The 12,396-nt window shown below is 36.6% G+C and overlaps 1 protein-coding gene across 3 annotated transcripts in view; it reads right to left on the bottom strand.

Moving 5' to 3' along the window:
• Positions 1–12,396, bottom strand: part of LOC123677004 — a 63,346-nt gene that overhangs the window by 33,638 nt on the left and 17,312 nt on the right. For all 3 annotated transcript variants that reach the window (XM_045613386.1, XM_045613387.1, XM_045613388.1), the window contains one exon: positions 897–1,073. In XM_045613386.1, coding sequence (XP_045469342.1) covers positions 897–1,073 — 177 coding nt within the window. The remainder of the gene's footprint in view (positions 1–896; positions 1,074–12,396) is intronic.

Genomic DNA, 12,396 nt, shown 5'->3' with positions numbered 1-12,396 from the left:
CTTGAAAATTCTCAAGGTAGCAGGATGATAAATAATATCGATTTCTGCTCTCGAATTTCGAAAATCTAGCGCTTACGTTTTACGAAAAGGGTGAAGGATGTAGATATTACAAAACATTTTTTCACTGGAACTTCGAATTTTACAATTTTATTTCCTCTTTCAATGCAAGATCTATCAAGGATGATAAATATCAATATTAAAATATTAATGAATATCTAGCAGCAGGTTTTGAACCGAAGTTTCAAGCATTCATAATTCGAAAACTATAATAGTTAGGAGGAAATATTGAATTCTACCTCATCGTAACATAAGGTAGGTACATGTTCTCAATATCAATATGAAGAATTGTATTTCTTCATTTGATTTTCGTTTTTATTTTTTGCCTTTAAAATTCCTTGATTAGGATCTCGAAATAGAAAGATAAATGCAACTATTTTTTGTACCTAATTTCATATGAAGAACACTAATAGTTTTCGAGAAATGGTTTCGGCGCCGAAGAATGAATAGTTGTTTTTTTTATTCGATTGAAAACTAATAAATTTCACAGCAAGCTCTTTTTTTTTCGTCAAAAAATTCCAAAATTTTAGTGATGGAAATAACAAACCAAAACAAAATTTTAGTTGCAAAGTTGATTTAATTTTCTAGACACTCATCAATAATGATACATAAACCATAAATACTTCAAAACAATCATTATCTATATTGTTGGTAACGCACAATATTCCTCTTGTGAAAATTCGCTAGGCAACCTTAAATACACGACCGCGTTTTACCGTCTGCCGTTGACAGTCTCGACGCAACAACATAACTTATCCCAGTGGCGTGTACGTCACAATTTCCCTCGATAATTCCTCCACCAAAATCTTCGCTTAACGTTAACTTGGGATTTTTCTTACCTTTATCGACGCATATTACTGAACCAGCTTCAGAATCTGTCGCCAACCAACCTACCGGTGAGGTTCTAGCTTCTGAGACATCGCTGTCAGATTGGAGATCATCTGACGTTTCTTCTTGGATGGTCTCGAGATACATGTAGTGGGAACCACAGCTTCCTTGAAAGAAGTACTCCGCATCTGGAACAAAAAGGAAATTATGAATAAAAAAATTATTCTCTATCCGCTCAAATAAGCGAAATCATTTCAATTTTCTGTATATTGTGCAGAGTGCTAGTTCTTATGCAAATCTGATGGAACATCTAGAGCGTGAAAGAGATAAGTGTCAACATTGGACAAGAATTACGAAATTATCTTTTTGCGCGTTTATTCAATGGAAACAGTGCAATGCATTTATTATTTTTATGGTTTTCGTAATATTCCGTTTCTTTTAGAAAATTGTTCCAAAATTCAGATGGGTAGGTCGTCTTTATTTTCTGGTCAATAGCCCATAAAAAGTTTGTAAGCTTATTTATATTTTTCCTTGGATTTACATATTTGACAAAAATTTCAAGATGACATTTTCACCAGAATTAATCAACTTTGGTGGAATCCCGTACATCTGAGCATCATTATCAACATTTCAAATATGTTTGAAAAATAAGGAGATTAAAAACTGAAATAAGTAATAACTATTTGACTTTTGTCACAACCATAGAGTAATAAACATAAATAGAGGGAGTATACGCAATTTTTACATGTCCCCTACATGGTTAGATTACTTTGTTGGATTGTGATATATTTTCATATCCACAATTTTACTATATCGTTATGAATGTATATTATATTCAATACAATATATTTATTTGAGTGATTCCCGATTTAATGTGCAAATTTGAATATTTGGAATCCGATATTCTTCCTAATTGTCGAATTTATAGTATGCAGAATATTTATTATTTTCTGTATCTACCTGCTGAAATCCAAGGTTTGGCAACTTTTGCTCTCCTATCGAATATCGAATATCGGTTGTTTCACGTCGTTTAGCGCGCTTGAAGTTTGTTTTCTGATTTTTAGTATATTTAGGTATTGATTTCAATGTATTTTGAGTTGATATGAAACGTTGATTCACTATGGGACATAAAAAGTGCGTTCTTTGTGGAGAAACTCGCGAATTGAGTGAAATATCGTATCACTGATATGTTTTAATTTCCGCGCGCTTCATGTCAAATTTGATAGTTCATGATGGGGACAAAATTTGCTTACTGAAAATGACATATGCTCCCTCTATCTATGTTTATTTCTCTGAGGTCACAACTATAAACGAATTGTCAACGAATGTCAAGGGAATGATTTCATAGGCAATGAGTTGTAATCGAAAATTGTTAGGTATTTATTTAAAAGACCCTTAATTCATGATAAGGTTGAAAGCGATTCCAGAAAAAATTGTAGATATTTGTATATCGTAATAAAAGCATATCCCCGAACTTCTACGTTTGTTGCTGTTGTTTCACTGCTAGATACACAATATACTTTTATTGTTTAAAAATAAGATAATTATGGACATGAATTCGTAAATTTCTAGGTTTTGATCAGATGACCGAAATTTCGCAACTTTTGCGTTTTGGCTGACAATGTTGCCGATGTTTCCCTCCTCTGTCGTGACTGTTAACGTCTCATTGCAGTTCGTGAAGTATAATACCCCTTTTCAGCATCGACAGAAATCAATTTATCAGCTCCAGCCGCAACGTGTCGGCACCAATGAACTCAATCTTTTAATAATACAATGGCATTAATCCCGAAGTAGTGAAACCGGAGAAGAACCCGCAAAAGTGATACGATTGTGATTGCTTACATAATAACCCCGTACGCTGAATGAAAGAGTCATTGTTTTCGAAGTTACTCGTGCAATTCACTTTCAGCTTGAATATATCACCAACGGGTTGACGGCGGAAGTTGGGGACTATCGCAGAGCGGATGTAGAGCACCTTCAGGCGGAAAAGGAAGGTGACTAAAGACCCTTCTTGTACAATAAGAGGCATTAGTTGGTTAATTCTGATATAGTCAGTGAAGTCACGTTTCGATGTGTTGAATGAGGGAAATTGAAATTTTGGTCCTTCTGCTCGTGACAACGTTAGAACCAATTAAATCCTCTGGTGGACTATTTGAATTACGAAACCAAAATAACGGGTGTTTTTTTTTCGAGGTATATAACTTTAAGTTGGCATTACTGTTCAAGATGACGACCGATTCAACAGCTGTTGAGTGATTTATTCTCAGTTTGGTTTGGCAATTCATCATGAATAGACTCACGCCTGAACAACGCTTGCAAATAGTGCAATTTTATTTAGAAAATAATGGTTCTGTCCGAAATACATATCGCGCACTACGTCCACTTTATTTTGTTTAGCGATGAAGCGCACTTCTGGTTGAATGGCTACGTCAACAAACAAAACTGCCGCATTTGGAGTGAAGCTAATCCTCAAGTGTATGTCCAAACACCGTTACATCCAGAAAAACTAACTGTTTGGTGCGCTTTATGGGCTGGTGGAATCATTGGTCCGTACTTCTTCAAAAACGATGATGGCCAGAACGTTACAGTCAATGGTGATCGGTATAGAGCCATGATTACTAACTTTCTCATTCCTGAATTGAACAACCATGATGTCCAGGAGCTGTGGTTCCAACAAGACGGCGCAACATGTCACACAGCTCGTGCCACAATCGAATTATTGAAAGACACGTTTGGTGAGCGCCTAATTTCACGTTTTGGACCTGTGAATTGGCCTCCAAAATCTTGTGATTTAAAACCGCTAGACTACTTTCTGTGGGGCTATGTAAAGTCATTGGTCTATGCGGATAAGCGACAAACCCTTGACCATTTGGAAGACAACATTCGCCGTGTTATTGCCGATATACGGCCACAAATGTTGGAAAACGTCATCGAAAATTGGCCGTCCAGATTGGACTACATCCGAGCCAGTCATATCCTGGTCATATGCCAGGAATCATATTTAAAATGTAATGCCACAAGATTATCTTACGGATAAATAAAATTCAATGTAATCGAATAATCCATCGTTGTTTTATTGCAATTTAAAGTTCTATAGCTCTAAAAAAACACCCTTTAGTTCGAAATCTAATTCTCACCAAAAAAAAACGTTCACGTTTACACGGGCCAGACCATCAACAGCGATTAATATATAGCGTTATTGGATCGTTTGAAGGATGAAATCGTTAAAAAACGGCCCTTTTTAAAGAAAAAAGGTGCTGTTTCATCAAGACAATGTGCCGTGTAACAAATCAATGGCAAAATTGCATGAATTGGGCTTCAAATTGCTTCAGCATCCACCGTATTCGCCAGATCTGGCCCCCAGTGACTTTTTCCTGTTCTCAGACCTCAATGGAATGCTCGCTGGAAAGAAATTCAGCGCCAATGAAGAAGTAATCGCCGAAACTGAGGCCTATTTTGAACCGAAAGACAAATCGTACTACAAAAATGGAATCGAAAAGTTGGAAGATCGCTATAATCGCTGTAGCACCCTCGAAGGCAACTAAAGGGTGTTTTTTTTAGAGCTATAGAACTTTAAATTGCAATAAAACAACGATGGATTATTCGATTGACGTGAATTTTATTTATCCGCAAGATAATCTTGTGGCATTACATTTTAAATATGATTTCTGGCAAATGACCGTCACGGCTGGCTCGGATGTAGTCCAATCTGGACGTCCAAATTTCGATAAATTTCTCCAACATTTGTGGCCGTATATCGGCAATAGCACGGCGAATGTTGTCTTCCAAATGGTCAAGGGTTTGTGGCTTATCCGCATAGACCAATGACTTCACATAGCCCCACGGAAAGTAGCGCTGTTAAATCACAAGATCTTGGAGGCTAATTCACAGGTCCAAAACGTGGAATTAGGCGACCACCAAACGTGTCTTTCAATAAATCGATTGTGAAAAGCTGTGTGACATGTTGCGCCGTCTTGTTGGAACCACAGCTCCTGGACATCATGGTTGTTCAATTCAGGAATGATAAAGTTAGTGATCATGGCTCTATAGCGATCACCATTGACTGTAACGTTCTGGCCATCATCGTTTTTGAAGAAGTACGGACCAATGATTCCACCAGCCCATAAAGTGCACCAAACAGTCAGTTTTTCTGGATGTAACGGTGTTTCGACATACACTTGAGGATTAGCTTCACACTGAAATGCGGCAGTTTTGTTTGTTGACGTAGCCATTCAACCAGAAGTGCGCTTCATCGCTAAACAAAATAAAATGGACGTAGTGCGCGATATGTATTCCGCACAGAACCATTGTTTTCGAAATAAAATTGCACTATTTGCAAACGTTGTTCAGGCGTGAGTCTATTCATGATGAATTGCCAAACCAAACTGAGAATAAATCACTTGCAGATGTTAAATCGGTCACCATCTTGAACAGTAATGTCAACTTAAAGTTATATACCTCGAAAAAAACACCCGTTATATTGAATAATAAAATCGAATTTTGCCGAAAAATGTGTCTCACTATTGTAGAACGGGGACTTTTCAAATAGCCTGTTAATCGTTTGAGACCCTTTTCAGTCCAACATTCCATTTGTGTCGAAATTAAAATACCATTTTCATGTTACGCACTTATCTATGGCTTCTAAAATTAACAATAATTATTCTTCCTAATAGTGTCTCATAAATGATATTAAGGTGAGTTTTGCACTCACTAAAAGTGCATATCTGTCATCGAGTTCAGAATTCCTCAGCTTCTTCATGTTGAACTCGGCAGTAAAAACTAACGGGTTTTGATCACTGACTGGAATGAGGTTAAATTGTAAGTGCGTCTTTTGTACGCCGTATGCATTCCTTATTAATTATTGCAAAAACACTCTTATTGTTAGTTTTGTCGAGTTATGAAACACAACCTGTCTAGAGTTTATTGTCCACGTCTGAGTTTTTGAGTCAATACTTGACTTTTTCAAGACGTTCATTGTTGTAACTGTCAAAATAGATCGATTGTTCTCTCGCTTCACTCAATCTTTTGTCAATTACTCTCAATTATTTCTGAGTTTAAAACTCTGTCATTATTGGGATGATGTATTCCGCGAGATAAGGAAAACTGAAAACTTGTATTTGAATATTAATGCTATTTTGAATAACTGCTATTCAAAATGTAAAAAATCTGCTACTGCTACTGTGTATTTAAACAATTGTTATTGTTATTAATACTATTTTGAATAACTGTTATTTAAAATCTGCTACTGTGTAGCGAAACAATTGTTATTGTTGAGATATTTCGAGAGATAAGAGAAAGTGAAAAATTGATAGTAATGATATCAATACCATTTCGAATAACTTACTCAAAAAGTGAAAAATCAGCTACTGTTACTGTGTAACGTATTGTTATTTACATAATAAAATAATGGAAATTAGAATACTTATAATAACAGATAATATTCTACTTCGCCTCCATATTTGAAGAAAGTTTCGTATTGTAAATATTTAAATAATGAAACGAAATCCCCACCAACAATAATAATGGAGAAAATTTGTACCTACACGAAACACTGTTTCGCGTGGGAAATTACATTTTTTTTTCAGCGTGGCGATAACAATAGCAAAGTTATCGAATCATACCGCATTGTATGTATCAGATCGAAACGTGAGAAGATTTCCAAGTACGTAAGTCGAAGATAACTAGGTTTTGGGCCATTGGAACGAAGCACCTGTACCTTTATTCCTGACACACTTCCTAATTAGAGAATGATGATGGTATTGCCCTTGAAAATAAACATCATTTACATGAAATTGAATACATTTGAACCGTTTGAGATGGAACGTGTTGTAATTTGTTGATTCATTGCAATTTCTGCGGAATTGACTCTGATGTAATTCCGGTTATATTGACGTGAATGCTCAGAGCCAGAGATTTTCATCGATAAATGAATATTTTCTATGATCTGCACAATATCAATTTTTTTTTTAATTTTTTTAAACTTTGATTTTCATGGAGGATCAATGGGGTATATAAGGGTAATTGAATAGTCCCCGGTCAAAATTTGACAGCAGTCCGACCAATAGTTTGTGAGATATTGCGTTATGAGTGTAGCTAAGTAGCTACACTCATAACGCAATATCTCACAAACTATTGTTTGTGTTTTAACAAAAGTTTGTTATTTGAAAAAAAAGAATTTCGTGTGCTGATAAAATATTGCTTTTTGAAGGGAAAAATACAGTTGAAACAAAATCTTGGCTCGATGAAGATTTTCCGGGGTCTACACCCGGAAAATCAATCATCATTGATTGATATGATAAGTTTAAACGTGGTGAAATGAGCACCGAAGACGGTAAACGCAGAGGACGCCCAAAAGAGGCTGACACCGACGAAGAAATCAAAAAAGTTCACAAAATAATTTTGAATGACTGTAAAAAGAAGTTGATCGAAACAGCAGACATTGTGAAGATATCATCAGAACGTTTACATCATATCATTCACGAATATTTGTACATGAGAAAGCTGTATGCAAAATGAGTGCCGCGCGAGCTCACAATCGATCAAAAACAACAACGTGTTAATGATTCTGAGCAGTGTTTGAAGCTGTTTAAGTGCAATAAACCTGAATTTATGCGTTGATATGTGACAATGGTTGAAACATAGCTCCATCATTTCGAAGTCCAATAGACAGTCAGCTGCGTGGACTGCACTCGATGAACCGAATTCAAAGCGAGGAAAACACAACAGTCAGCTGGCAAGGTTATGGCATCAGTATTCTGGGATGCGCAAGGTATAATATTCATTGATTACCTCCAAAAGAGCCAGACCATCAACAGCGATTATTATATAGCGTTATTGGATCGTTTAAAGGATGAAATCGTTAAAAAACGGCCCCATTTGAAGAACAAAATGATGCTGTTTCATCAAGACAATGCTCCGTGTCACAAATCAATAAAAACAATGACAAAATTTCATGAATTGTGCTTCGAATTCCACCGTATTCGCCAGATCTGGCCCCCAGCGACTTTTTCCTGTTCTCAGGACTTCAAAAGAATGCTCGCTAGAAAGAAATTTAGCGTCAATGAAGGTAATCGCCGAAACTGAGGCCCATTTTGAAGCGAAAGACAAATCGTACTACAAAATGGTATCGACAAGTTGGAAGATCGCTATAATCGCTATATCGCCCTCGAAGACAACTATGTTGAATAATAAAATAGAATTTTGCCTAAAAAAAAAGTGTTTTACTATGGTAGACCGGGGACTTTTCTGGCCTGTTAGCAACCTATTTTTGTACAAAATTCCATCCTCAGCTCCAATTTTTTTCGAGGAAACCTCTGAATTATGCAGCTCCCGAAACTTCGATGTACACAGTTTCTCTCTATACTAAAAAGTCGTACAGTTATGTTTCAAGCTACATTAAACAATTCATGCCAGCAAATTAGCCAGTCGGTAGACTTTATCTTTCATCCATATTTCCTGCACATCCATAAATTCCGTTCATGAATTGAAAATTAGCTGACCACATCCAGCGAACCTTGTAAAGAGGAAAAATGGTAGAAACAACGTAATTTCCTACAGAATTATCGGTATATTTAACGGGTTTGAGGTTGCTCGACAACACATCAACTTGTGGATATCCGACGTGAAGGACCAAATGTTTAAACTCGATTTATAGACTTCCAGACTCATCATTAATTTGGGATCCAAATATTTCGTTGACCCCAGGACGTAGCTTCAGTTAATTTCAATTTGAATCAGTTTTATTCGGGATTTTATTGACTTAGACTTTAGAGCGTTAATAAATTGCCCTTCGACGGAGCCAATATAAGATGAGATCGATAAATCTTATCGCTTTATGATGGAAACACATTTTGATCGTGATTAAATTCCACATCAACCTCCGCGTCGATTGGAACTAGAATTATGATCCTAGGGGTATAATTATTCTATTAGCTTGGGGTGAAACTGCTTGTACGCAAGAATTGCTGGCTGATAATAGATTTACAACTGCATATTATTACCTAATTATAAAAATTATTATGTGTTATTAGGTACATTAAAGTTAGGGAAAACATGGAGGGACAAATCTACTATTTTTGATAGAAACACCTTGCCAATATGTTTTATTCATGCAAATATGTAAATGTAACATAATATTGAGGAGATAAAGGGCGATCATCTGGTGTTTCCAACCATTAATTTCAATGGATCATTGGACAAATCATGTTAGCTATATTTAGGTCATTTGTGGTAGGTACATTGGATTCTTGAAACAATTTGGTCTCAGCAAATTTCGCTCTAAACTCAGCATATAGGTGCAGTTGAACATTTTGCGCATAATTGGAACTTTACCAAGTTGATATCGATAATTCGATAAATGTGTGAGCAGCAGGTACAGTATAGCTGACCAAATGATTTCTGAAAATTACTATCTGCAGTATTAAACTAACTGCTGTAATATTTTCCAGATATCAATAATTGCCCGTCCAACTGTTGGATTTAGATACCATTTTCAACAGATGATGACACTTTATGTATGAAGAAGAGTCAGCTAAAAATTGTGTCATTCCTTTTGCAAAACCATTGATGTATGAAGTTTCGATATTCCTGCTAAGCAATACAGGGTGCTCCTAAATTGGCGGTATAAAGGCAAAAAAAGGGAATTCTTGAGTGATTTCAAGTTTCATAAACATGAGCCCGCAATCGTTTTGTTTTCGAGATACAGGGTATTTTTGTAGTCCTACTTTTTTGTGATTTTATTATAACAATTTATTGAATCTTAATTAATCTTCACTACAGATTGGGTAAATAAGTACCATAAGAAACCAATCAGTGTAGTACTGGACATTTTTCTAAACTACCAGTTGCCCACCAAAAAAAAATTCTAGAGGAAAGAAGCGGGCACTGTTTCAGAAAAAATATCACCCCGTAGATTTTCATTGAAAATTGGCATACCACATGATGAAAACTTAAAATTGGAATACTTAAGCCAAATTTAAGTTGAATATTTTGTGAAGGAAAGGTGCTATGAGAAACAACTTGAAAAAAAACAAACTTTAACACTCTGTATCTCTAAAACAAAGCTTTTGCGGCCTTTTTTTCTTGAAATGATCCGAAAAATCTGTCATTTTCGTTTGTACCTCCAATTTAAGAACATCTTATGTTTAGGGCTTCAGAATCTTCGAAAATGTTCACGAAGAGCCATTGCTTAGGTTAGCACTAGTTCACCGTTATCCGTTATTTTCTTCCAACTTGTTAACCGTGATTTATTAATTTCATCGTTAAATAACTCCAATTGTTGGAAAATAACGGTTAACAAGTTGGAAGAAAATAACGCAGTGATTTTTTCGATAATTCAGAAACAGATTGTAGAATCTGCGGTGAGGCAAGATGCCGAAAGGTTATGGAAGCGCGGATCTAAATATACCGTGGGGGGACTAAAAAGGGGGCCTTACACCCAACCTCTCTACTATATCGATTAGAGAAAGCACGTCGAAAAAAACGCTGCATCGGTTCCGCGTTCCACTTGTAAGACCTCGTATCGGACCGCTTCTTGTCTGACAATGGTGAACGGGTAGACAGAGTACTCGAAGGTATGCGTTTTGGGCACGGCCTCAACGTCTAATTCGAATTCCGCACAGGTAAACGCTGTTTTCGTGCACTCTGAAACACACACAGTTCACGTATCTTTAACGAATATTAATGATGGTTTAGCAATATAGAGCGATCAAGTGTGAAAACTATCGTTTGGAGGCGTCGACGAGTTTGTTACGTGAAAACACTATATGGTTTATTATTTTCTCTTTTATCGTAAAATATCTCGTAGCGCCAGATTTGAACCCGAGGTTGTAAAGGGTGTTTTTTTTAGAGCTATAGAACTTTAAATTGCAATAAAACAACGATGGATTATTCGATTGACATGAATTTTATTTATCCGCAAGATAATCTTGTGGCATTACATTTTAAATATGATTTCTGGCATATGACCGCCACGGCTGGCTCGGATGTAGTCCAATCTGGACGTCCAATTTTCGATGACTTTTTCCAACATTTGTGGCCGTATATCGGCAATAACACGACGAATGTTATCTTCCAAATGGGCAAGGGTTTGTGGCTTATCCGCATAGACCAATGACTTTAAATAGCCCCACAGAAAGTAGTCTAGCGGTGTTAAATCACAAGATCTTGGAGGCCAATTCACAGATCCAAAACGTGAAATTAGGCAGTCACCAAACATGTCTTTCAATAAATCGATTGTGGCACGTGCTGTGTGACATGTTGCGCCGTCTTGTTGGAACCACAGCTCCTGGACATCATGGTTGTTCAATTCAGGAATGAAAAAGTTAGTAATCATGGCTCTATACCGATCACCATTGACTGTAACGTTCTGGTCATCATCGGTTTTGAAGAAGTACGGACCAATGATTCCACCAGCTCATAAAGCGCACCAAACAGTCAGTTTTTCTGGATGTAACGGTGTTTCGACATACACCTGAGAATTAGCTTCACTCCAAATGCGGCAGTTTTGTTTGTTAACGTAGCCATTCATCCAGAAGTGCGCTTCATCGCTAAACAAAATGAAATGGACGTAGTGCGCGATCCGTATTCCGCACAGAACCATTTTTTTCGAAATAAAATTGCACTATTTGCAAGCGTTGTTCAGGCGTGAGTCTATTCATGATGAATTGCCAAACCAAACTGAGAATAAATCACTTGACAGCTGTTAAAACGGTTGCCATCTCGAACAGTAATGACAACTTTAAGTTATATACCTCGAAAAAAACACCCGTTATTTTAATATTAACAATAATTTGGGTTGTTGGCACGAAATCGTGGGGGAAAAACTACTCTTATCATTACTTCAAACATAATTGTTGTTATTAGAATAAAATATTTGGAACAGAAGTTATTTTATTTTTTCCACTCACCGAACAATTAAAATATTCGTGGAGATTATTTATTATGTTATTATCAAGTAAGGACTAAATCCATTCAGAGCATCTCAGCATATCGAAGATTACCGATCAAGTCGCTAGATCTACACCTATTCAATACAGCGTTATCAACACGAACATATGGTTAACGCTACCTTCAGATAACGACATCTTCTTTGACAGACGATGATCTCAATCAAGAATCAAGATAACCTGACTTGCTCTATCCACCTATAAATTTGCGACCGCCATTTCGCAACATCTGGTACATGAGCCAAACGCGGTGAAAGTATGAGATCATCCTGCTGTAACACTTCACAACGAAACGCAAAATAGCGCGTTTTCGGTTCTTTTGTTTTCCACCGTGAATAGACGAAAAGCCAGACTTTCCAAACACGTACACATCAACGTGGATTTTCGTCTGCGAAGTTGCCGGTGTGGAAACAGAGTTTCACCGGGTTTTGTAACATTTTCAGATGCGTATCTTGCCGATCTATTGTTTACGATGTCGCTTGCTAGAAAGTGGAAATAATAGAGGAAAATATACACACTGGCTAAATTAGGGTAACTGACGAAATCTCAACGAAGTTTGTTGTTT

Source organism: Harmonia axyridis, chromosome 3 (assembly GCF_914767665.1).
Source record: "Harmonia axyridis chromosome 3, icHarAxyr1.1, whole genome shotgun sequence".
In the NCBI taxonomy this organism is placed as follows: Eukaryota; Metazoa; Arthropoda; class Insecta; order Coleoptera; family Coccinellidae; genus Harmonia; species Harmonia axyridis.
Note: the sequence above shows the minus strand (reverse complement) of the source record. Positions and strands in the feature narration are given on the sequence as shown.